Here is a 27,112-nt window from a genome sequence, read left to right as displayed (position 1 = left end):
GGGACATGATAAATTGGAGGGTGTATCAAATGTGTGACACTCATGGGGGATGGGGAGTCCACAGCAGCCCCAACCTGAACTTGGGAATGTATGTGCCTATGCAAAAAGATATAGAAATCCATAGGCTTTGTAAAATATCCACTTGAACTGTGGTAAATTAAATATCTAAGAAGTTTATAAAATTCCACTGGCTAGAACGCCTTACAATAAAACAGTTCAGTTCTGAGGAGTCTCAGAAATGTTTCAATTACCTATTCTTTTAATTTAGTGATAAATTTGACTCTGTAAAATTTTAAGAAACTTGTGTGTGTGTGTGTGTGTGTGTGTGAAGGGCTCTACTAAGATATTAAAAAGATAAGCACAAATTGTGAGTAAATATTTGCAAAGTAAAATTTTGATTAAGGACTAGTATCTAGAATATGTAAAGAAGTTTGAAAATTCAACAATAAAAAATATAATTGGAAAACAAGTGAAGACACAGACACTTCACAAGGAAAATACATACATGGCAAATAAGCACATGAAAAGTGTTTAATATCAAAGTCCTTTAGGTGATGTAAATCAAAACCACAACGAGCTATCACTACATAATGAGAAGAGTGTTCAGGAAAACCGTGGCAATATGAAAGGCTCATGAAGATAAGAGACCAGAGCACTCTGCTCTGCTACTGAGGATGGGAAACTGTACAGCTGCTGTATGGTATCATAACATTAAACATTTGATTGCCAGAAATTGTACTTCTGGGCACTTATCCAAGAGAAAGAAGAGATTTTGTTCACACAAAAAGCCTCTACGCAAATGTTCAGAGCAGCTTTATTTGTAATAGCCAAACATTGGGGACAACCCAGGTGTTCTTCAGTAGGTGAACAGTTAAGCACACTGAAACCACAGAATATTACTCCATAGCAAAAAGGAAGGTCTTGCTGGCACAGGTAGTGATAAATCTGCTGAGAATATGCTGAAAGAGAAATGCCAGCCCAAAGCCTTCTTCTGTAGGACTCCAGGCTCATCAAATTGTTGAAATAACAGAATCCCAGAAATATAGAACAAACTGGTAGTAAGGGAACAGTTAGTTAGTGAGAGGTAGGCTTACCCATATACATGCCTGCTGAGAGAGTCATTTGATGTCAAAATGGTCTGAATATCATAACATGAGTACTATGAGGTCACTCTGATATTGTTATAGTTACCAAGATGTTTGCATTGGCGGGAAACTGCCTAGGGGTTATAGGAATTCCTTCTGAATTATTTCTTTGTATATCTGTGCTATGCGTTGTTTTTATTTGAAGGGATTTTCTAAACAGTACAACGACTTACACTCTCAAATGTCTGAAAAGGCAGCAAAAATGCTCAGTGTTAGTGAGATTTGTTGAATTATGTAAACTAAAAAAAATGTATTATAACTTATGGCGACTCCAAAAAGACATTTGAAACAAAATCTTAAGCATCTTGGGAGAAAGTGTTTCCTTTCCACTCATGTTTAAATGAAGACACTGTTAATAGAGTGTCCAGCAAGGCTGTTGGTTAGGTGACAGACAGGCAGCTGGAAGCAGGGAACTGTTTCCTGTAACTGTCCCTCAACTGAGGGCCTTCCTTCCCAAGTGATCCTTTGGCAGCCTTCATCTTTTGTTTGTTTGGTTGTTTGACTGGTTGTTTTGGTTTGTTTTTCATTGTTTTGAGTTTTTGCTGTTGTCATCCTCATTGTTGATGTTGATATTGTTTGGGTTTTGGAGATAAGGTTTCTCTGTGTAGTCCTAGCTGTCCTGGAACTCACTCTGTGGATCAAGCTGGCCTTGAACTCACAAAGATCCACCTGAGTCTGCCTTCCAAGTGCTGAGATTAAAGACTTCTATCTTTTACAGGAAGTCTTTGGGGGAGGGGGTGTTGTTTGTTTGTTTGTTTGCCCATTTGTTTAATACTGTTAATGGGCATCAGCTGACCCAGAATATAGAGCTTTCCTCTGAACAGACCAGTGTGTCTTACCCACTTACTTGAGCCCAAGCCTTTGGTGGTACACATGATTTTTGGCTGTTTCTTTGAAAGAATACAGTTTTCTTGGCCACCAAACGGTGTAGACAAGATAATCTTTTGCTTTATGCTGTTCGAAATGCTCCTGGACACGTAGTAGGATGGAGCGGCCAGCAACAGGGAATTAGTATCAGTTACTGGATTTGAACCCTCCCTTTGCTGTTTGCTAATGGTAAGAGCACTTTCTTGTCAGTCTTGCAAGGGTTGTGGGGTCTTGAGTTTCAAGAGATTTCATGTCCTCCTGAATAAATACGTGACCTTTGGTGATGGTCTGGCCTCTCAGCTTCACTCTCCTGTTCAGATGGAAATTGTCAAGGTTGTTCCCTTTAAGGCCGTTAGGACTAATGGGACTGGAAGAATGCCTGGCACTGGAGGGTGCTAACAGTCTGTAAGAGTTAGTGAGAGGTGCCATCATTATTCCTTTCCTCATCATGACATCAAGCTCTGGACTCAACTGACACCAACTTAGGTGTTGCAAGTTGCTGTGGCCCCTCAGTGACAAGCTGCTACCCGTTGTGCCTCAGTTTCCATATTTGTAATTCCAGGCAACCCTACCCTACCCCTGAAAAACGGTTTTTAAACCTGCCTCTGAATTTTAAGTAGGATTCCAAAGTGGAGTTGGTTTGTGTTGATTTCTCTGACACACTAAGAACTCAATGTAGACTCCGTGTGCTGCTGTTGTTTGTAACTTACAATTATTGCCGCAGAGAGCAGGAATGACCAAGTTAGTTATTGTTCTCTCTCCATCCCCCTTGCCCTGGTGCCTGAGAAACAGAGCATCCCCATGGCAACCACAGCAGCTGGTCCCTAGATAAGAGGAGCTGGAGTAGGGCAGCAGCAGCCAGTACAGCGGAGGGAGGAGTAGAGCCCCAGCACGGTGAGGACTACCACTACTGGCCTTTGCCGTCTCAGCTCAGTGCCTGCACTGATCGGTAAGTGTTTTGGATTTTTATTCAGGAACTTTGGTGATTAAAAGAGAAAAACAGCCAGCTTCCAGTAACTTACTGCTTCCTTGTTTTTTGGTGGGACAAAGCAAAGCGTGCTGGGGGCATGGCATTGCGTGTTCTTTATGGAGCAAGGTTAAACTGGGGCTCCCTGCGGCAGACGAAATTACATTTGTTACATCAGTTTGCTGGAGGCGTGGGGGTCTTGAGCTCTGTGATAATCTGTGTCCTCCCAGACAAATCAGTGAAGCTGGAAGCTGAATGTGGCGGGTCTTCATACTCATGGAGGCCCTGGGGGGCTTGGCAAAATGTGCTTGTCTCCGTACATCCTCACATCTTACTTCACAGCACGGTTGATCTATGAAGGCTGCATGCAGGGTTAGGTCTCCACATAAAGGAATTCTATCTGCACATGTGGTGCTCTGAAACTTGAGTTCAATCCTCAGTTCAAAAGAAATTGGCAAAGTGTGCAGAGCCCGAGGAGAGGCTAACCAGGCTTACACTGGGCTTTGGATATAGTCTTTCCAAAACTTTTATTGCATCAAATAAAGCTAGACCTGGTTGTGTGGTGGATGACCCTTAGAATGTTACATGGCTAACAGAGTGTCAGTCGGCTCCTGGGACTTGCTTCCCTTGATCCCGAGGCCTGGAAATAGGTGGAAATAGGTTTTGGTTTGTGCCTTCAGTTGTGCTAATTTCATTATCAGCTTTGGAAAAGGCTGTCACTGGGATGAAATTGGTATGACAATTTAGACTAATTTAAATATAGGTATCCTAATTACAGGGAGTAAGTGAGCAAAGAAGGCATCCACCCACAGAAGGGTCAGTGTGTGCCTGGCTTCTGGCTGGGCACTGGTCCTCTTATGAGCCCAGTTCTTACGAGAAGAGTCCCTAGTGCACTCAGCTCTCACTTTCTTGGCCTTTTGTCTAGGATCAAGTGTGCAGACATGAAAGCTAACTTGGCAAGATAAAGCCTCGCTCTCCAGCAAGAGTGAGGAAACCAAGACTGCTTCTGTCTAGGTTTCCACAGCGTGTCACCTTCGGGGCAATTTTCTGCCCATGTGTTAAAATGTATATCCTTACCCTCTTAAGAGAACACAGTGTCTGGGCTAGCTTGTGACCTCAAACTGAGCTGCAGAAGCAGAACAGATGTCCCCTTGAAAGTAGCCTGGGCAAGTGGAGACTGGCCTCAGCAAAGTGTGCATCCGGGTTTTCATAGCTGTGCAGATGTATGATGTCCCTTTGGCTTTTTTTGCAACTTAAAGAGACACCTTCCTTGGTGCCTAGCTGGGTAAGAGCTATCTATCACCGGCACTGTGGCATTTGCGTTAGTATGAATTCCAGAGGAGAGAAAGGCTGGGTCCCTTATGAAAAGAGGTAGTAAGGAAGTTGCAAGATGGTAACATATGGAGTCCTGGAAATCTCCCCAAGATCCTAAAGTTGAGACTGTTGGTCTAGTACACACGTCCCATGAGCAACCCACATTCATTCTCTCAAATAACCACCAAGAAAAGACTTCAGCTATTCAGCCTTTTTTCTCTGAGACATCTGAAATGCAGAAAGGACAAAGGACAGTGCAGTGCGGCTGTTATATAGTGCACCAAAAACTCATTTAGTAGCAGAACCTGACCTGAGAGGATATGAATCTTCATGATGTCCTCCCTTGCAGCCTTCGTGGTGAATGCTTGACTTTGGCTGTAGAAATAATACGTGAGATTGCCGGGGCTCCCCAGGGCCCTTCTAGGAGTCTTACATAATGAAAATGTCCTGATTTCCACAGCACATTTGGCTTCAGCTGAGGGTGGGTGGGCCAATGCTGATACTCATCAGTAGGTGAAAGCAAAAATTCAGAGACCCTGCTGAGGCAGGATGAAGCAAAAAAAAAAAAAAAAAAAAAAAAAAAAAAAAAAAGACAAAGTCACAAACCCTTTAACTAAAGGTTAAACGCCCTAAATAGAAAGTCTCCATGAACAAACGTCCCTGAAGGCCTTAACATTGAGGTTGGAATCTTTAAATACAGGGGAACCAATTATTTAGTTTAGAAAAAAAAAAACTTGTTTCCCAGAACCCCTTCCCCAAATTACAGAGAGCAGCCAGTGGAGTCATAGAAACCTTCTCTGGCCATCATGACAAGTGCAGGGTCCTGCATGAAAACTGAAACACAGATAGTTAGAGACAATGCATGTGTAGAGTGGGGAGCAGAATGAGACAGACCCTCGTACCATGTTAGGGAGCTTCCTTTCCCCTGAGGATGGCAGTGGAGAGCCAGGCAGGACTGTGTGGTTCTCTCACATCAACACTCAAGCAGAGATAAGTGACCTCCATCAATGAGACAATTCTGAATCCAGACACTCCATCATCATTACTATTTGTTGTTTTCTTTGAAGATTTCATGACAGGAGTGTCTCAATGACATCACCCAAGAGTAAAGTTTCTTGTAATCCCCTGGTCAAAACATGTCTCTGTCAAACATCTTTGATATTGTCATAATATAAAATCTCAGCTCAGAAAACAGTCTTCCAGCCTCTCCTATCAAACAGTTTTCTACTCCACCACAGCTTGATTTTAATCACACTGACTTAAAATAGAATTACTTTTTCTATGACAAAACTACATGATTTATCTTTGAGAGGAACCCTCATCCAATATGTGCTGAGGCATTGGCTGCCCCAGCCTGTCCAGGGGATCCTGACATCTCCAGCTGATGCTTCAACCAGCAGTGGGTAGGTCCTTCCGGTTGTGGTCCATGGCTGATAAAACTGCTTATCTCAAATGAGGGCAGGTTCTCTCTAGCTCAACATCGACATGAAAGAAAAGTCCCTACTGTTTCCTGCGGATTTTTCAGTTATGCAGCTGCTCCTCATCAATTGTCGTAAGCATTGGTACAGAACAATAACTATCCAGTAGAAAGCACCTTCAATGTGTTAGCATGAGGTGAGCCAGCTTCATCTTCACAAGGACTCTGTGGGAAAAGTGTTGTTTCTTCAAGTCTCTTTGGCTTAAAAACATAGGTTTAAAGTAAAAAAAAAAAAAAATACCAACTACTGGGCTCACAGGAGATGTGGTCCCAGTATAAGGTGTAATTTACTTTAGGGTGCAGGGGAGAAGGGTAGCATCACAGAGCAATTTGACAAGTGCACACTAAGGGCCCAGATCTCTGCAATGATTCTGGTTGTGAATACTTGACTACTGGTAGGTCAGTTTAAACTCCCTAAACTTCAGTTTGTTTTGAGGATGGATGGTCATAGCAGATCACTGTGGGTGATTTTCAACACACCTGTGACATTGCAGAGAGGAGAAAGTTTCATGAAATAGGCCATGTTGAGTCTATCACATTTCCTGCAGCCCTTAGCATAGAGCTCAGCCTTCCTTGGTGACATTCTCCTTTTCAAAACTACTGGCACAAGGGGATAGCCTATGGACGGTTACAACAGACTTCCTCATGGTTCCAGGGAGTTGGCAGACTATACCCAGACACTAGGAACAATGGTCTAAATTGATGTCTGCTGAAGTCACTCACACAATCAGTTTGCTAAGAGTGACACTAAAAGCCAGGCTCAAGTGATCAGCTAATGGCCCATCTGCTCTGCAATGATCTCAGCTCATGGGGGAGAATCCCTCAGTCTTCCCAGGGAACAGTGACTTAATCTTCAAAGGGAAGGAGTTAGCTTAGTCAGAGCTCCCAGACTGTTGTTGTGAATGGTCTGTGGTTCCTCTGCCTGTTGTAGGAACAAGCCTAGCATGAGTAGGGCATCAGCTTGGTCATTTTAACCTTGTCCATTTCTCTCTGCTCCTACCCTTGCTATTACGGACACCAGCAATAAATTATCAGAAGGGAACCCAAGAAGCAGACTCGAATGAAGATTTTCTCAGAACCTCAGCTAATGCATTTCTCATCCAGACTTGACATGTGTCTGTGCAGAATTTCACTTCTCCTGGGCAAGGCTATAACTAATCACTGGGAAAGATAACAAATTTGTGTTCCAGAAAGGATAGGTATCCAAGGACAGGAAGGGACATGCTTTTATGTCAGGAACTGTCAGGAATCCCTAGGAAGGGAATAGAAATATTCACAAAGATCAAGCTTTTCCTCTCTAGGTACCTGCTGTCCTCATGGATACATAAGGAGGCAGCTGAGTTACTTTATAAGTTTCAGTTATGAGGACCCAAGAGCCTTAATTAACTCAGGATTCAGAGGATTTTATTTATTTTTAAGAGACTAAAATGCCAAGAATTCACTAGGACTAGATTTTAATCTAAACTTAACCAAGACAAGGTGTGACAACTAAATAAATTAAGTGAACTTGTGGGCTTCATTTGTTATGGAGATATAACCACTCTCTACAGAACTCAACACAGAAAGTGCACATGATGATACTTGGTGTTTTAACTCTTAGCCAACTCATTTCTAATTTGAACTTGATTAGCTTCATGAACCCTTAAATAGGCAAATAATAAAGATTTGACATGCAGCACTTCCTAATAAGGAGAGAGATGACCGTGTGTGTGTGTGTGTGTGTGTTGCTTTATTTTGTCTTACATTTCAAATTTATCAATAAACTATAAGAAGAATACATGAAACATAGGATTGAGATGGGATATGTAATAATAATCATTTGATATTTAATGTATTTATTATGTAAACAAGTGAACGAATGAACAGAAGGCATACTTATATTCTTAGATACTGTTTTTAACTTTTCCAGTGCCAGAAAAACCTCTCTCTGTCTCTCTGTCTCTGTCTCTGTCTCTGTCTCTGTCTCTCTCTCTCTCTCTCTCTCTCTCTCTCTCTCTCTCTCTCTCTCTTTCTCTCTCTCTCTCTCAGCTGAGGATGTCCACTGAGATGCTGAGCACTGAGGCAGTGCAGCCTCTGGAGCTTTCAGAAGACATACTGGACAAGCTTGATCCTCACTGCACTCACTCAGGTAAATACTCCATCTGGAACGTCTGTCCTGTAAGCCACAGGAGGGTTCTTTGCCATACTGCTTTCAAACAAGTCTGAGGGAAGGGCCCCTGTAATCTGATAGCTGGTGCCTTCTGGTGACAGTCTACACCAGATGGACAGGCAAATAGCCATGGGTCTGTGGGGTCCACCATGTAAATATTAGCTGAAGTACTGGAGAGAAGTTTATCCGAATTAGAGAGAGAGGTAGGGAGGGGCAGAGACACATTGTCCTGTGTTTTGGTTCTGACAGAGTCCCAGGCAGAGCATTTCTGAGGCAATAAATGGAATGTGGCAATATAGCTTGTTTCCAGTATTTTCCAGCACACTTAAACCCCATGTGCAGCACCAATAAAATATTTCAAATATCTCTCTTTGCCTATCAAGACAGAATTTTAAATAGCCCCTTTCTGCTTTATTGTCAATCTGTTTCCTTTCCAGAACTGACTTTTTGCATAACCTTTGTAATGAAAACACCAAAAACATTTCTGCCTCTACCCATTTCTAAAAAATGAGACACTCAGACTTTTGATGGATGGGCCTCTTGCATATTCATAGTCTCTGTTAATGTCTCATCTGGCTATGAACTCCTCTCATCTCCCCTCTCCTCGACTGCCTTCAAGAAATTTTATGTTCAGGATTCCTCCAAAAAATAGGGAAAATTACAATTGAAATGAAAGTCAAAATTGAAACAAATGTCTCACTCTCTGCACTAGGTACAGAGTAGCACCTTGGGCTTGGATGGCAGCCCACCCCTAACAGATTCATATGCAAGCTATGCCTTCAGGGACCCCACAGCTGGGCAACACCCATCCTAAACTTCAGTCAATCAATACCGATGGTGCATCTAACATGGGGAAGGGGAATAAGCCACTATGTGGTAACAACTTTGAAGAATTACAGTATCATCCAGGCTGACAATTGAGCTGAGTAGCTCCAAGACTGAGCATGATCCTTATCAATAACCTGGTCACATCTGCAGACGGGAGATGAGAATAGAACAATCACAAGCTTAGTGTGGGGATTAAAGTAGTCATTTGTCCCAGAGTGGGATGAATATTGAACAACTGGCAGAACATGGGCACTGAGAAGCTGAAACAGCCCACATGTGCAGCGAATTCAGGACAATCTCCCCACACAGCCCAGGGCCCTCAGAGAGTACAATCCCAGTAAGTATTGATTAGATTGAGGCTGTTGGTAACATTATCAATGTCTTCCATTTAAAGGAAAAGCTAACTTTTCAGTCACCAAAGAGAACCATGACATGTGGATTTTTCCTTACATTTTTATATGGGGATGGCTGATGATGTGTGTCCGTAATGTGTAGTTACTGAGTGTCTCTAGTGTGACTTTTCAAAACATGTGGACTATGGAGGAGATCTCTAATAGACTACAAACATCTTGGAGGCAAAAATAACTTCTTACCATTGCATTTCGATTATCTAATGAATGATTTGACAGATAGGAGGTGGTTAAAAAATGTCTGGATGGAATCACGAATGACGTTGGGTATGTCTGGACCCACGAATTGAAATGAATTGAATTGAATTGAAAGGTTTACATATTTAGTCTCTAATATTTTAAAGTAATTTATCTGAGCATTTCCCCCAAAGAAATGTATAAAGAAAAGGGGAAGCCAAGTATAGCCGTGTGCACCTATAATCCCAGCACGTAGGAAAGTGAGGCAAAAATTTCACAAGTTCAAGGCCAGCCTGGGAGACTCAGAGAGTTCTTGGAGTGGGATGGGAGAAGGAAAGGGGGCAAACAAGGAAAAAAGAGAGAGAGGGGAAGGGTCAGGAAAGTACTGAAAGGTTAAATCAAATCAAGTTCTGAATTCCGCATATTCTTTTTCATGTTTCTAGAAATACCCAGATTGTATTCAGGCCACAGTTAATGAGCTTTAAAGAAAATATGCAGTTCCTTTGTAGATTCAGAATAGAATAACTCTTTACACTAAGTCTGTTTGAGTCCATTCATTCCAGCACATAATGAATAAACACGTACTCGTGGCTGCTAAAACGAATTAAAAAAAAAAAAAAAAAACAAAGTAATACCAGAAATAATACTGACATCATCCTTTAAAATATTATCTAAACAAAAATGCTATTAATATTTAGGAAATTAGAATGAATAGTCAGGGCTGGGGTTAACAAAGACTGAGAATGTTGGGACTTCCTGCAGATCTGCTGGCAGCTCAGGTTGAGTGATTGCAGGATGGGTGGGATACTGGGCAGGTGACATTTACCAGATACCCAAAACACATGCACACTGATTTGATGTCTCCTCCATTTAAACAATGGAGACATTGTCAATGTGTCGAGAAATTAAGTCCTGAGTTTTCAGAATCAGCAAATGAGAGGCTAAGGATGTGAACTCGGATTAGCGTTAGTTCAACTTGCATTTAGAGCACATTTGTTGGAGAGAGATGCAATTAAGAATGAAATTACAAAAAGTGTGTGATCTTTGTCTTCTTGAAGACTGTCTGGAGTAGGAGACTACAGGGATTAATAATTTCAGAACATTGGATCAGGGCTTGAGCAATGGCAGAGAAATGCAAAGCAGAGCAGAGCAGACAAAGATGCCTGGGTTTAAGATGCAGGCTAGACAAGGCTTTCAGGAGCCAAGTGACTGGTCTGGAGTCATCACCTGTGAGAACATGTAATGTAGAAGCTGGGTTGTACAGGATCTAGTAATCATGGCTGTGGAAATTAAAGAGATCAGACAGAAAACAACATTATAATTTTATAACTTTATAAAGAGGAGACTTGCAAAAACACGGGACAGAGAGAAAGGAAGATGCTGAAATTCTGAGTAGGGCTTTTCAAGAGGACTCGGCAGCCCACAGAGGTAAAGCAAGCAAGAGATTCACCTTTTACCCTAATGAAACAAACCAGGATCTAGGCGCATGTATTACCCTGGGCGTGTGAGCAATTAAGGAAAATGATTCTTGAGCAAAAGAGGCTGAAGAGTGAACAGTGAACCTACTGTTCACTTGAGCTGCAGAAATTCAGCTCAAGCCTTGTCACATTTTTCTGCTTGTCTTTGCCTTGATACCTTTCCTGATTTCTCTAAATTTAAAGTTTTACCAGGGGGCTGTCGAGATAGCTCAGTAGTTAAGTTCACTCTTCCACCAACAATGTAACAGTTCGGAACCATCTAGAACTCTAGGCCCCTCGGGGGATAACAGTGCCCTCTTCTGGCCTCTCTAGGAACTACATGCACAGGCATCCATGCAGGCAAAACACCCGCACACATAAAACAAAAATAAATGTTAAACACTTTTTAAGCTTTACTGAGTTCTAATGTTCTATTTTATGTACAAACATGCAAGTATATTTAAGTCTTCCATTGATTTAATAAAAAATAAGCACTTTTCTGGCTAAATGGCCTTTGTCCCTAACATCAAATGTGGTTAAAAACCAACCAGTTGTGACTCAAGAATTAATTGTGTTAATTAATTAATTAATTGTGTTAATTAATTAATTAATTGTGTTTCTTCTTTGAACCCATTTCCTCTTTGAAACCAGATGACCTTTCAGACCAGTTCATTAAGGACTGTGACCTCACAAAGAAGCCAAGAAAGGGGAAGAATGTACAGGCCACTCTGAATGTTGAGTCAGATCAAAAGAAACCCAGAAGGAAAGATACACCAGCATTGCACATCCCGCCTTTCATACCAGGTAAGGGGCGAGGCACACTGCTCTGCATGGCTGCAACGGCAGGCGCATAAGACCTGACATCATCAACACATGGAGGATAAAGTTCCCACAAGCTTCTGAAGTTACCGTGAGCATCTACATCCAGCAGGCACGGGGTGACATCAGGATGGAGGATTAATGGGGAAAGCCACATAAGATGGGTCTTCCTCAATCGCAGGTGTCACCAGACCATAGAGAAGCTGGAATGGCAATGGAGACCAGGCTAACATCTCCATTGCACCTTCAAGTATGTCTCGTGATAGGCTTCTTCTCCCCCATCTACTTTACTTCTGGTCATTTGCTTTGCATCCTTTCTACCCATAACATGTTTTGAGGGACGCTAAACAAACAGTGCACACCTAGGTGGAATTTTCAGCAAGAAGCAACGTTGTCATGGAAGTTCTTAGATCAGAATCATGGGATATGAGTCTGAGGAGTGATGGTGGAAACGTTTGTGAAGGAAGCCATTAGAGAAGGATGAAATGGCGGAGAGTCACCACTGCCCAGCCCCTCTCCTTCTACACATGAGGCAGTGGGGTGAAAGTCGGTGATAGTGGAGGAATGACTAAGGAATCAGGTTGAAGGAGTGCCACTCAGAGATGGCAGGTTGGACATATGACTCCCTCCTCACTACTTTAGCTCTGAAACGTCAGAGTTTTTCTCTGCCTTTTTTTTCTGAGACAGTGGATAGTGTTAACAATTCAGACAAAATGAAACCAGCCATTAAAAACATAATAATAATAATAATAATAATAATAATAATAATAGTAATAATAGTAATAAAATATTCTCACTTAATTATAGGAAACCTTTTCTTCTTATTTTTTAAAGCAAGTTGGAAAGCTACATTATTGGCCTTCTCCCAGTGCCAGCCCACAATGTACCTATGCACAACAACACTTCAGCGTCAGGATCTGCAGATTTGACTACTTGACCCTGTTCCTCTTTCTGCTCCTCTAACTATGCAGGTGTGATTTCAGAACACTTAATTAAAAGATATGATGTTCAAGAGAGAATTCCAAAGAGCAAAACAGGCCCAGCTCTCCATAGCACTGACGTGGAACAGAAAAGGCCAAGGAGAAAAGACACACCTGCCCTGCACATGCCTCCCTTTGTTGCAGGTAACAACAACAACAACAAAGCTGGGATGGAACATTCACAGGAGGGATGGGAGCAGGTCAGAACCTCACCATCTGGAGGTGCGAGGGGCATGCCCCGTGTCCTGGCCAAGTACGCTGTGGTTGCACTCATGTGCCCAGGGGAAGAGTACATTTACTGCTGCCTTCTGGGTTTGTCTTCATTGGTAGTTCCCCAGGGGCTGACTTGGAGGAGGAGGAGGAGGCTGAGAAATAACTCCTGCTTCAGCAGACCTGGTCAGAGTCACTCTGCCAGTAAAACAAGTGTCAGTGGGATCTTGAGAAGAGGTGAAATTCCTGCTTCCCCATCTTACATGGATTGCGCATGCTAGGGCTCATGGATAATTTCCCAAAATGTATGAACTAATTTTCAAGACATGAGACAGAGATGGATGAAGAGAGAGAAGATGCACAAATATCAATAGGTATCTTAATATATGCCAGATATCACACACACACACACACACACACACACACACACACACACACACACGTAATGAGGTATTGTCCTTGTCCCTGAGAAGTTCATACACAAGTTGAGGAGTGAATGGGAAAAGAAGCAAGTGGAATCACAGTCCGACTGTGACCCTGCAGACTTAGGGAATTTTCTTGAGTTAGAGAAGCTCTGCTGTAAGTACCTTCATTGGCAGATATCACTGCATGGCCCCAGCTTCTCTTACTGGGTTACTGAGGTACTTTATTTCTGGAATCTTTTCGTGTGTAAAGAATTGGCAGTAGCCGCAGTGCTAGTTAAGCTGAGAAGGACAGAACCTTTTGGCGGGTATTCAGAAAGACTCATGCTGGTTCTAATAAGGTTGTTGAGAGGAACTCACAGGCAAACACACCATAGAGACATATCTCATTAACCCTTGGCAAGTGGAAACTGGACAAGGATCCACTATCCTGTCTAAATCTCATGCTAACCATCTCACTCCCTTAGGTTAATGAGCTTACTTGACAAGTCCAACTGCCTGAATGGAGCCTCTGTGGGGAGTCCTCTAAGGCTTCCCTGCCAGGCCCAGGCTTTGTTCGAACTTGGCCCACAGTTGAAAACCTGCATGGCAGAGAGTGTTGGTTGTGATTGGTCAAAAACAGGTACCGAGAGAGAGAGAGAGAGAGAGAGAGAGAGAGAGAGAGAGAGAGAGAGAGAGAGAGCTGTTTAGAGAAAAGAAGTACTTAGTCTACACTGAGAGCAAAAAGATCCAAACAAAATAAGGACAATGAAGTGGGTAATGGTGAACACCAACGGGATAGCTGGAAGTCAGAAATCAAAACAGCACGCTTATACAAAGGAGAGGGCTTCCTTTGAAAGTGGCATATGTCTGTTCTGCTAAGGGAAAATCCCTTGGTTTGGTTTATGAGGACAGGTGACACCTTTGCAAAGGCTCCTCAAAGCTTGAGAAACATCTACTTAATGCGAATAGCTTGGGTTGGATGGTGCCTAGGTGAGATCCTTACTTAGAATCGGCACAAAGACCCAGGACTAGAAATCTTGGCCCAACACCAAGATTTCTTGGCCTAACATGCTAACATCTTACAAGCAGCCAAGTTCCCTAAACTCTAAATCCTGCTCTATACAGGAAGAAAAAAAATTGACATTTGTAAGACTATGTCTGAGTCTTGCTCTAGGTGTTGGATGTGTGGGAATCCAGAACGTGACTGTTGCTCAGGGAGTCCTACGGTGCAAACCATGATTTTGGCAGAAGGTCTATAGGGTATTGTTGGAGAACTATAGAATGAAGATCTTAGGAGATGGCTCAGTGGATAAAGTGTAGGGCTTGAGTTTAGATCTCCAGATCCAGCTTTTTATCTGTGTGTAGACTTGCAGCCTGTATCCCTAAGGCTCATGAAGTAAAGGTAAGAGATGCCAAAGGCAGGCTGGCTAGCTAGCCTGGCTGAATTGTTGAGTTTCAGATTAAGAGACCTTGTCTCAGCATATAAAATGGAGAGTGATTATGGAAAATTCTTTATCTAAAGCTCTTGCCTCTACACACACATGTAAACATGTACCTGCAAACATGTAGACTCACAGGCATGTGTACACACACATGAAGAATTGAAAGGATAAAGAAGTTGAAGTCCCAAGTCTCTCTTACAGCATCAAGCCCTTGAGAAAATGCAAATTATCTTCCCAATTAGGTGAGCTGATACTTGGGTGGGTTGAGCGAGCTCTTCGGTAGGGACCAATGACCAAGGGAAGAGCTCCGGTTTTAATGTCTCCCTCCCCTCAGAGACACACTTCTGACTCCCCAGGAGAACAGAGACTAGGAGGAAGACAGCTCCTATCAGTGTTACTCAAAGTGACAAGGACAACGGGAGATGCAGCGGTAGCATGTGCCCATCTTGATGTGGGTTCTCAGAAGAGAGAAAATTGACACTATGCTAAGCTTCTGTAATGGGCATCCTTCCAACACTGTGACAAAAACACTGGAGAAAATCAATTTAAAGAGAGGAAAGTTTTGTTTGCCTTAGATTTTCAGAGCTTCAGTTCATAGTTGCTTGGCTTTGTTGCCTTTGTGGCAACAAAGTGGCAGGATTGAAGATGGCAAAATGAGGTACATGGCAGAACAAAGCACTTCACCTTGTAGTGGCTTGGAAAGAAAACAGAAATACAGGATTGGATAGGATGCTCATGTCCTTCAAGGGCATTCTCCCAATGATCAATGATCTCATTTCCTACTGATAAGCCCTGTGTCCTAACAGCTCCACCATCTCCAGACATCAGCATCAACTGGGAAACCCATTAAGAGCCCAAACACAACATATCCCATATGGTTCTCTTATAAACTATTACAACCAATCTTTACCTGTGTTGATATAAAATCTGAGCTCATTCTGCTCATTAAATTATGTTCTGTGCCCCTGTGGGCAGATTGTTCCATTTCAGGAAGGGCCAGCCTTTATCAGTTAATATGCTCCTGCTATTTTTGTTGTCCCAGGACCTCCTCCCACATTCTGGCCCAGATTTTTAAGGACTACATTTCAAGGGCACCTAAAGTAACTAGAAAGTTGCTGATCATAGAAATTTAAAGACTTTTGCCTATTTTAAATTACCCAAAATTTGGCTTAATGTGAAGAGATATTCAAGAAGGAAGAATGGGAAGTTTGACCCACTAACATAGCTAATTCAACATGCTCCTGTCATGCTAGTTTTAATTCTAAATAGAAATGGAACTCTGTGCAGCTGTTATAGAAGGAAGTATCTTCAACTGTGTTTTATGAGTGATTTACGCAAAAGTCTTAGCTTCAGCCAGACTTGAAATTATTTTTCTCTTCCAATAAATACTAGCTGATTGGTTAAACATATAAACAAACTAGGAATTGAATCAAATGAATAGTCATTAAGATCTACACATAGTTTTCATTAATTTGCTGCTGTTGAGTGCAAGCCAATGCTGTAGAAAGGCCCCCTGTGGAGAACAGCTTCCAATCCCCAAGCTGAGATCTTTAGGAAGTGCTGTGTGGACCTGAAAATCTCTAATGAGAGAAGTAAGGTTGTGCTGAGAAGCATGGCTGGGACCAGAGGGAAGGGACAGAAATGACCCAGGCTCATTTGTCATTTATTAAAGTGGTCCTAATTTCATGAATGGGTAGCATCAATGAAGTCTCCTTTGCTGACCTTTTCTGAACTGATCAACTCTGGAAATAATACAAAGAAAGGAAAGAAAGAAGAAAGGAAGGAAGGAAGGAAGGAAGGAAGGAAGGAAGGAAGGGAAGAAGGAAAGAAAAGAGGGAGGGAGGAAAGGAGGGAGGGAGGGAGGAAGGAAGGAAGGGAGGGAAGAAGGAAAGAAAAGAGGGAGGGAGGAAAGGAGGGAGGGAGGGAGGAAGGGAGGAAAGGAGGGATAGAGGGAAGAAGGAAGGAAGCAAGGAGGGAGAGAGGGAAGAATGAAAGAGAAAGAAAGAAAGAAAGAAAGAAAGAAAGAAAGAAAGAAAGAAAGAAAGAAAGAAAGAAAAGAAATTAAATAAAATCTTATGAATTTTACTGGCCAGTAAAAAACTTGATATTTTGCCTAAATAAGAATTCATCTAATATATCTACATTTTGTAAAAATGGGGATATTTCAATTCTGTCTTCAGAGGAAGAATTGTTCTAAAGTGTGGCCATACTGTGTGAGAAGTGCACTGACCTCTAGTACTTTCCCTTTTCTCTGAAGTGTGGGGGCTCTGTCATCCAAGGGCTGACACAGGAGAGCAGACACACGGAGCTCAATATATTCTCTGGTGCTTTTAGGCTTGACTTTATTAGGCTTACTCAGAAGAGAAACAAACTAGCAAATTACAGAAAAATTAAAGTGGAAAAAACGTATCATTTAATTCATCATAGGTGTGGCTTTAAACTTTTGTATAGTATGAATTTATGAATGGTGTGGGGCGGGGCAAGCAGTGCGTGTGCTACAGTGGGCCTGTGGAGTTGGAGGACAACCTGTAGGAATTAATTCTCTCCTTCCCACCATATGGGTCCTAGAGATCAAACTCAGGCTGTCAGGGTAAATGACAAGCACCTTTACTCCTGAGCCATGTCACTGTCCCACAGATGTGGATTTTTGCTAGGCATGTTGCAGACATCATATTTAATTGATGTAAAGCCTCTTTGTAATAAGTATTAGTGTTTTCATCTTACATGTGAGAGGAGAACATAAGCAATAATGGGCTGCGCCATTTACATTAAGAGAGTGGCTAAACGGAAGCCTCCAACAATTGGACTCCTCCATCCCTGTGCCTTCTATGATAACAATGCACAGGGTGATGGTGGCCTATGCCTTTGGTCTCACAGTGGCCTATGCCTTCGGGCTCCCCTGTGTCCAGAATGGAGTCCTCTTGAATACCTTGGCAAAGGTCTATAAGGTCACTTGGTTTTCCCCAGACATGGAAGCATTTCTGGGTCACTGTGCCTTTGAGAATGGTCTTGGGGCTCTAGGGGCTGCCTGATATTTCAACTGGATGCTTGTAATTGCAGGTCTACATTTTGGTTTTGCAGGTTTGACTCTGCTCGGGGATGAGAGCGCCGGAGTGATTATGGAGGATGAAGAAATAGATGGTGACAAGCTAGCTATTTAAAAACATCTCCCCTGAGATTTTGTGTAAATAGATTACATTGGTTCCCTATGGTGATCTAAAGGGAAAAATAGATTGGTCTCTGCTCTCATTTTGTCCTAGTCAACTCTCAGATTTAGATACCTCCTCCCCAGGAGACCTAGTGCTCAGATTGCTGGTCAGCTCTTTGTCTTTCCTCTCCAGTTGCTTTTTAGCCCCATGTTCCAAACTTTCAATTTTCTATGCAATGCAAAGGAAAGTGATTTTTCCCCAGAATAAGAGAGGTGAGACTTCAGTGTTCCATATCTGCAAGGAAAAAAACATGGATAAAAGTTGAGCGGAGGCAGTCCTGGCTTAGTGTCGAGGCAGTCTGATTCAGTCAGCACCAAGCACTCAGGAGTCCAGCAGGGCCAAGGCTGCCAGTTAGACTGTGAGAACATTTGGACTCTAACTCACAGAACGCTCTGACAAAATGTTTTTTTCTTTCTTCCATCCTACATTGAGAGTCAAACTCTGGTCACAGTCTGAAGACCCTCATTACAGATGTTATAAGGGTTCAAAAAGAGGAAGCCAGCTCACCATTCTATCGCAAAAGACATCAGAGGCAGAGAATGCTGGTCTATGTAGGGGGTCTTATACTTAATTTTATTGTTAAAAATGAGAGTTCTTGACTATATAGGTTGTCTTGACATTTATGAATTATGCCGTAAGCAAGTCATCCCTAACTGGAGGTTAAAAAAAATACCAATGATTATAAGGAATTTATTTTTTTAAATCTAATGTCAGTTGAAGGTTGTTCTGATATTTTCACCATCTCACTTATTTAGACTCCGATACGTTTTCTTGTATAAGAGGCAGTGCTGTCTAGTGAACACAGATGTGCATTCAGCTCCTGTGCAGGCTTTGAGTGCCCGTGGGGCCTTTGCATCTGTACTTCATCCACCAGACAGCAGACAGGGGGGAGGTGAGGATTAAGAGGGAGAAAAGCAGAGGATCTAGTGCTCAGAGCAAGGTGGGGAGCATGGGGCAGTTCTGTTCATACTGAGGTCCAGCTGTGTGTTAGCCTTTCTGTCTTTCTGTTCCTCTTACGAAGATGTGGAAGATGCAATACTTTTCAGAAATAAAGATACTTCAGCACACATCTCTGTGTCCCAGAAATTTCTCCTAACATTTACTTAGAATTAAAAAACAAAAACAAAAACAAAAAACAAAAAACAAAAAGGTTGGGAACAAAAAGCCACGAACTTTGCCCAGCTTGGCTTTGGTTTGCTTGTATTTTTGTTTGGTCTGTAGAGATTTTTTTTTTTTTTTAAATCCCCGAATTAGCTGTTAAAATTTAAGGATCAAATCCAGGAAATCTGTATGAAATTCTAGATTTTATATTGTCTTGGGAAAATGTCTGGAGAGCTAGCAGTCTAGGCAGGTTAGGCTTTATTAAAACATCCTAGCTGACCCTATGACTACTGAGTTCTAGACACAATTCTAGAAGGCATGCACACTACATTTGAAGATCTGTCCACCCCAACTACTGACCCATTGACTTCACGCTCCAATATTTTCTGGGAGCAGAAACATGGAACTTATCCTCAGGGCTTTCTTGTCTTCTCCCTTCAGGCAATCTAAATTCGGGGAAAGGAGCATAGACTGTGATTGGCAGATTGCCAGTTGGCTCATGAATGATGAAAGGGCCACTGTGAGTTTTTAAGGAATCCAAGGCAATTGCAGGCCAGAGAACAGCAGCATTAGTGCACCAGCAACAGAACGATTGGCAGATTTCTCACTAAGAAAATACAGGTGCCCGCTTGCCTTATTAGACTTTGTTCAAACACAGGGTTCACCAGCATCCAGGCCTGCAGGCTGTGCTTAATAAGTCCCAGTAACTTAGGAAAGCACCCATCATTTCTGGTGGAAACAATCTGGATGTTCTAGAAGTGAGGGCCTTGGATTCAAGTCCTAATTGTGCGAGACTGAGCAAATCCCCGAAGCTCTGAGTTTGAAGATGAGGATAACGGTCCTTATTTTACCTTCTTTGCAGTTTGAGACATGTAGATAATGGGTTTTGTAAGCTAAAATGCCTATCCACTGTGATCGGGGAGGATTTGCAGGGACGGTCCCTTTCTGTGAACAAACCCCAGTGCAGCCCTCATTTAAATGTCTGCTTTCTATTCCTGGGAAGGGTTTTGTCCCTTGTGACAAAACGCAGCCTCTATGGAAAGGGACAAAGCCAGATAAAGTGCACTCAAACCTGGATGTCACTGCAGTGATGTGAGTCGAAGCCAAACTTCCATCATGCCCTTGGTATCACGTAGCTCTTTTCTGGGTAGTAGATTGGATTTACAGTGGGTAGACTTGTGACTAGTTCTCTGTATACTGCAAATTCCCTCCAACCAAATGATGGTGCTGATAGCAAATGTATTTTAAGCACCATTCAGAAATCAGGCACAAGAAGCAGTTGGCCACGCATTCTTTCCACAGCATCCTCATAGAACCTGAGCTCGTTAAGATAAAATGATTCCACACATGAGAAGTAACTCTCTTTGAAAAGCAGCATTCTATCCAGACAGACGTTAATAGTTGTTGGCTGAACCCACACAGCCAGCTTCTAATGCCTAATTATTACTTGGGAAGGTCACAAGAGGTGCTGCAGGGTGGGACAGGACCATGAAGAAAGAGAGCAATGTTTTCTCTTCATTACTATTGGCTCAGTTTTTCTTCCCCAGACTGCGGTATCTAAGTTGCCCTTTTTAAAGAAGAGGAGAATGAGTTGTCATGCAGTTGTTAAAATAAATTAGTTAAGCAATTATTTTTCCCAGCTAAGAGGCTAGTCACATGGTGGGTTTAGAGATACCTTTTATTTTGTCTGAGGGAAGCTTCCTTGCTACTGTGATTTGTGGGTATGAAAAGGATATTCATAAGAGTATCAAAGCAGCAAGAGGAGACACAGCCACTGGGCAGCTGTGAATGTTCTTATGCTCCCAGACACCTGGTGTCCCCTTCAATCTATCATCATTTCAGATGTTCTGAACACATGTGTGAATCCCCAAATCAAGCCAGAAGACTGTGCCCTTTCTTTCCAAAGGCATCTTCACTGGACCCAAGCTCACTGAAATAAGAAAACACCACATATGAGAGTTATTTTTTAAAAAGCACTGGCCAGGGTCTCTCTTTAAATCCAGACAGCCTTTAATAGCATTTCAAGAACGTTTGTGCTGTTGGGAAAGAGCTCTGCCCCAGAATATCTAATTTCAGTGATTTCCTTAGTCTCTGCTTTTTGGAACCTAAAGTAGCAGGTGCCTCCAGCAAGTTAAAATTTCTCGAGGAACTCATAGGAGAACAACAGTTAAAAAAAAAAAAAAAAAGAAAAGGAAAATTGTTTATCTTAACGTGTCTCTTCCATTTGATGCTAAAGATTAGCCTTGTTAGCTGGGAGAAAAGAAAGGAAGGAAGAAAGAAGGAAGGAAGAAGGAAGGGAGAGGAGACAGACAGACAGACAGACAGACACACACACACACACACATACACACACACAGAGAGAGAGAGAGAGAGAGAGAGAGAGAGAGAGAGAGAGAGAGAGAGAGCAAACAAAACAAAACACAGAACGAATGTAAACTGTAGGTCCTCCTATCCCCATGTTAGATGTTAGATTATACATTAGTGATACAGAGAAACAATATGTATCTTATCAGTGGAATTGCACACACTGTACTGCCCCTCAGGAAAGAAACTCTTCTCTGATCCTTGTCTGCTCTTTTTCCCATGCTCCTCCTTTAATCCTTAAAAGCAACTTGTAAAAAGTCAAATAAGACCCAGGGAACTGACAGTCAAGAAAGCCCAAGTAAGCGTCTAGGTCTCTGAACTAGCTCAGTGCTGTTCATATTGTGTGGAATTCTGAGACTCTTCCTTTGAAGTAGGGTCCAGGGCACAAAGGGGGCTGTAGCAGTCTTTCTGTAATCTGGGATTTATAAGATCCCTTGGAACCATCTCTCCCATTGTCATAATACAAAGCATTGGTTTCTCTTTAGTGGTGCTAGCATCTTCAGAAACATCCCCTTTCTTAGTTGCCTCTGTGCACAGGATTTTCTGATTAAGCTACAAGTCTTTTCAAGTTTATCTGCTCTGCTGTTTTGATTTAAAGTATCATTTAAAACGTTGCTAAAATAATCAGTAATAACCATGACAAAGCCTGAATGCTGGCTGCTGTGATATTTCCTTCATGACATTAACTAATCTATCAAATCTAAATTCAGTCTTATGCAGAATATTATGACAAAAAACCCTCAAATATAAAAAAGTTATGAACTATATTGTAATAATGTGATCTCTAGCTTAATGTCTAACAGAGTTCTCATTGCTATCTGAACCCTCATGAGCCTGTCCTGCTCTGTCTGTATTTCTAGTTGCACATCTACTCTTCTGAAATTCTATCAAAAATTTTCCAGCAAGGTGCTGTTTCCAGTATTCTGGGCTTTTTTCTACTTAAGCTTCGAGTTCTTCCTACAAGCCAGTTTACAAAGCACTTATGAACCACATGGTCAGGTTTGTCACAGAAACAACTGCACTCTGTGATACCAATGTTATGTTTTGGTTGCTTCCGGACATCTATGACCAAAATGCCTGAGAACACAACTTGAAGAAAGAGCAACTTGTGTTTCAAAAGCTGTAGCCCAGTGGATGTTTTAAGCTAAGTTTCTTATAAGAACAGGGGACAAAAAAAGTAAAGCAGAAAGACTTGACCCCATACCATTAGGCAGAGCAACAAGGCAGCGGAGTGAATGGTTGAGGGAACTCTTTACTTCAAGGTGGACAGGAAGCAGACAGCCTGGGAGGGATGGACTTGGTTTAGCCCTCAAAGATACAGTTTCATACCTAACCCAGTGTTGTACTTTATCCAACTAAGCGTCACCTCTTAAATGTTTCTAAACATCCTGAAATAGCACACACAGCTGGAAACCAAGCACTCAGTACATGGGGTCATGGAAGTAATTTTATGTTTAAACCACAGTAGCACTTTCAGTTCAAATCATGCGTGAGAACTGCTTATCATTCACACGTGATGTCACTACCGGATTAGCAAGTAGATCCATCACAAAGTGTGTGCAAAGTGTGTCTTTGTTCAGTGTGCTCTGCTGCAAAGTAAACACTGGGTGGCTTCCCTAGGCTTTAGGACTTGACTCATGCAGTTCTAGCCCTAGGCTCTGAACATGCTTACCTGGTGGTAGTGGTCCCAAAGCAGTCCTTGACTGCACAGTTATAGATGTGATATGGTAGACAGAGCACTTCTACTCCCAAGATCTTAGAACGTTAATCCACAGGCTGTGTCTCATCCACATAGGTGTGTACCTAGATCCTCTGGCAGTGTGAGGAGGGATGGCATGGGATAGACACTAGAAGGAAGACTCAGTCAATGGAGAGAGAAGAGTAAGTTCACCAGTAAATCAACAGGGAGGTTAAAGGTCACAGTGTAAAAGGTCACAGCTATTGGACCCTCCTTTGCTGTACAAGGACAGAAACCAAAGTGCAGAGAAAATTCTGACCCTCTTGGGATGAAACATCAGAAAAACACCCATCATGTTCATCTTGGAGTTTGATGTAATGGTTCAGCCACAGCTTAAGGGAAAGAATGTTCTAGGCTGTTGGTAGACTGTCTTTGGGGCTAAAGCACTAGCATCTTACTGGAGGCTAGATAGGTGAGGGCACCATCCATATGTCCTTGCTTCAGGAGGCATGTGAAAGGATGAAGAGAAATGCCAGTCCTTTCTACCAACTGTCTTTCAGCCTGTGCTGGGAGTGAGAGGAGGGGATCCCAGGGCACCAACTTAGACAGGCACCTGAAGGCAACAGTGCTGTGTGCTACACTCTACAGGTACTAGCTGGTTCTGAATACCCAGAATAAGCAGAAATCTTACATAAAATGAAACTAGAAGTCATGCAACTCTGCCCAGTTCCATTGTTCTGAGAAGCAAGCAAGTGTCAGAGAATATCCAACCCTATTCCACACCACTAACTTCTGCCCCAGAGTGAAGCTTTTTGCTCTATTGTCAAGTGTTAGGGGCTTCTTTTGTTTGAAAGAAATCACACTTAGAAGCGTAACATGTGGAGTACACAAAAGCTGAGGTACCAAGTTGGAAAAATGGGGACAGTCCCAAGCCTGCCCTCCATTCCGTTCCCTCCATACATACTTCATTTGGTGGCCTTTGAGGGAATCCTTAGTACTCTTCAGAGGGGACCAGAAAGCACCACATTGGGTAATTAGGCACTTCTGTTCTTTCCTTCACTGCCTCCAACCTGAGCATCCTCTGTTCACACTCAGCCCCAAGCCTCCCATGTGGAGTGGGATGCAGGTTTTCATTGTGTGGGTAATGTATGGGTTTTAATATACAAGTTTGCAATCCTTGTCTTTGATCTACCATGTGCATTTCTGAATAGGAACAACATCCCTGGTGACTCTTCGCTCTGAGTAGCAGCCAAATCGGCAGCCAGTCTCCTGCAGAGCAGTGCAAAAAGCCAGCCATAAAAAAACTAACTAGCAAATCAACAGGGTGTAGTTGTTGAACGCATGCACATTCATAATTTGTAACTGTGTAGCTATAAATCCCCTCCCAGTGTTTTGCTTGAACGACCTGAAACAGAGGATGCTTTTAGTTTTTCTGCATTTAGATATTCGGTGAAGAAGCAATATACATTTGCAAATAGTACAAATATTTATACCTTTTATTACCTTAAGGAATTGCCTCAGTGACAGGAATTGCGAAGAACCAATACCAGATTCAGCAAACCCTAAAAGAAAGCTGCTATCATCCCTAGATTATTTTAAAGGAAAGAGAGTGTGTTTAATATGCCTAAGAGGTTTTAGGACATAAGCCCTTTCAGTAAACCCTCAACAACATGACTAGCTGCATAAAGCAGTGGATGCTGTAATAACTGACCCAGGTGTTCCTCAACTTCAGTGCAAAACACACAGGGGTCAACAAAGAAGAGAATATTCTGAGTCTTTTTCATCTTAAGTTCAACTCTGATACATAGGGACAAGGGAAGGGGTCAGTAGACAAAACATTTCAGTGAATAGATTATGTGTACTTCCCAGAGACGGTTTTTTCCTCAAATCACTTCGGTTACAGGAACATTTAATATAGCAGATACATATTTGAAACAATCATCATTCATAAGATTCTCTGTAAGGACAAAAATGTTCTAATCAGTGCTGTCCAAGGAGACATGAGCCTCATGTGGCTGGTAAGACTGAAAACTCAGTAGTTTTAGTTAATTTTAACTTAAGTAGATTCATGTGAGAAGCGGTTACCTACTGCACAATACAGATCTGGGACCTAATTTGATATTCTGTGGCTGGACACAGAATCAAATATACAAGCAGTAGGTCTGAGCAAGAATTTCAAGACAAGGGACTTGAAGTTGGAAGCTATCTTAACATCTGCATGCCCTAGGCATGTTCAGAAATGGCATTTGAAGCACAGAGATGAAATGATAGTGGCGTTAGGTAGGAGTGACAGCCAGGCCTTCATGGAGGTACTCCGACTCACACACAGACATACTAGGCTAGGTGCCCAGCCACTTATAGGGTTACATAATGAATGTTAAGTCAAAAGAAGGCAATGCAAAAGTATGTCTCCTGGTCACCTGGCTGGTAGCAGGTGGTCTCGGCAGTGGGATATGGTTTCACCATCATGGGGTCGTGGCCTGAGAGGAGGAGGGTGAGAGAGTCTCAGGAAGGAGAAAGCTCTTGGCTTACACTTTGCAAATCAGGCTCATGTAGTAGCTGCACTAAAGCCCCTCAAAGTTCTGTGCCTTTCTTCTCATAAGAGCTTCCTAGGGTGGGCCACTTCTGTACCTCGGTCTCTTCTCTCCTTTTTCATTTCTCATTCCTTTTTAATGTACTCTAGTCTCAGTCCCCAAACCCTCCTTATCCTGTTTCTTCCCAGCACCCCTGCAGACACCAGTGCCCTCATCCTACTTGGCTATTGTGGGTTCCTCACTTCCTGTTCAAAAGGTCACATCTGAGACTATGGTCTCATCTATCTAACTACACAGATGATCCTGTTCTCGGAGTCCTAGATTCCACTGGTAAGTCTTGCTAGCCATATCCAAGCAACAAATACTTACTGAGCACCAGAATGAATATATGCCCAAAGTGTTACCTGCTAGACCAGGTAGACAAGGACCTTGACCACAGAGTTTCTAGTCTGCCAACTAGGCAGATATCAGTCAAAAAATAATTCATGGTATCAAAACACAGTTGTGTTTGCTACATTAAGGTTATGAGAGCTCATAAAAGAAGGATCTGACCTATCTGGGAAAGAGGGGTAAGCAGGAAAACTTTGTTCAAAGGAATAATATTCTGATGGAGAGTTCAAGAGTGTACCAGGTAAAGGAGGGGTAGTGAATTGAGGGAGGTGTAGTTCCAGGTGGTGGAGAAAGTATTGAAGATCTCTGAGAGAGAAGACTTCGGGGAGAAGGCCAAAGTGAGCCAGCATGACTATGCACAGACAAGAGTTGGACTGAGGCAGTCAGGGGAATGTTTTTGCATGTATGCATTTACACCACATGTGTATATAGTGCCTTTAGAGGTCAGAAGATGGTGTCTGATTGTCTGGAAGTGGAGTTATAGAGGTTGTAAACTATAATGTAGGTTCTGGGAACAGAATCACATTACAGTCTTCTGCATGAAGAACATGTGCTCCTAACAACTGAGCATCTCTCTAGGCCCCTGTGAATTCTTTCAAGGCCCTAAATGTGTATTTGTCTTTCTCCTTCTTTTATTGAAGAGGAAAGTTAGAAAAAAAGATGGAAGATGGCATCTCTAAGACTAAGAACTATCTATTAATAAACTCAAACCACCGGCCTCTTGACTCTGGTTGTAGCTCTGCTCTGTGGTTTTGAGACTACAGATAAAAGTTCAGGCATACATGGCAATCAATCAAACTTTCCATATTGTATTGATTTTTGATTTCTGCTGATGCCCCATCACACAGTGGTAATGTCCATGAGCAATCCTCAGTCATGCTAGATCCTCTGAAAACATGTGGCACTATAATCTCTCAGGCAATGGCGTCTAAGAACTATATCTAAGGGTTTTAGATTTTCCAGGTTGCTTAGGTAGTAATCCTAGAGTCTGTGGGCGAGAGGGAGCATAAAATTGTTATCTTTTCTCTGGGAAGAAAAACAAGTTACATTTTTCTCTCAGTGAAGACAACCAGAATGCCTAAAGTATCACCTAACAGCCCCCTGGGGAGGGTCACTATCCTCCTTCTCCCATTTATTGACTAATGAGACTCATTCCTGGTCCACCACACGTACAGTGCAAGGACAGTGCA

The 27,112-nt window shown here is 42.4% G+C and overlaps 1 protein-coding gene across 2 annotated transcripts; it reads left to right on the top strand.

The window, feature by feature from the left end:
- The first annotated feature begins 2,807 nt into the window (after positions 1–2,807).
- On the top strand, positions 2,808–18,924 carry Ppp1r17 (protein phosphatase 1 regulatory subunit 17). 2 transcript variants are annotated; one of them, XM_076913300.1, is made up of 5 exons: positions 2,808–2,961; positions 7,680–7,898; positions 11,443–11,595; positions 12,582–12,734; positions 17,728–18,924. In XM_076913300.1, the coding sequence occupies exons 2-5, from the start codon at positions 7,805–7,807 to the stop codon at positions 17,805–17,807; spliced, it is 480 nt and encodes a 159-aa protein (XP_076769415.1). In that variant the 5' UTR covers positions 2,808–2,961; positions 7,680–7,804; the 3' UTR covers positions 17,808–18,924. The 2 variants fall into 2 exon arrangements, with proteins under 2 accessions (XP_076769415.1, XP_034375216.1); XM_034519325.2 differs by having other exon boundaries at positions 2,809–2,961; positions 7,799–7,898.
- Positions 18,925–27,112: the final 8,188 nt, after the last annotated feature.

The sequence above is a fragment of the Arvicanthis niloticus genome, chromosome 15 (genome assembly GCF_011762505.2).
Source record: "Arvicanthis niloticus isolate mArvNil1 chromosome 15, mArvNil1.pat.X, whole genome shotgun sequence".
Classification (NCBI taxonomy): domain Eukaryota; kingdom Metazoa; phylum Chordata; class Mammalia; order Rodentia; family Muridae; genus Arvicanthis; species Arvicanthis niloticus.
The sequence above is the reverse complement of the archived record's forward strand: the minus strand, read 5'-3'. Positions and strand labels throughout refer to the sequence as shown.

Coding starts and splice junctions, on each gene's coding strand:
- Ppp1r17 (XM_076913300.1), top strand. CDS start 7,805: ATGTCCACTGAGATGCTGAGCACTGAGGCAGTGCAGCCTCTGGAGCTT. Junction 7,899..11,442: donor TCCTCACTGCACTCACTCAG/GTAAATACTCCA, acceptor CTTTGAAACCAG/ATGACCTTTCAGACCAGTTC. Junction 12,735..17,727: donor CATGCCTCCCTTTGTTGCAG/GTAACAACAACA, acceptor TTGGTTTTGCAG/GTTTGACTCTGCTCGGGGAT.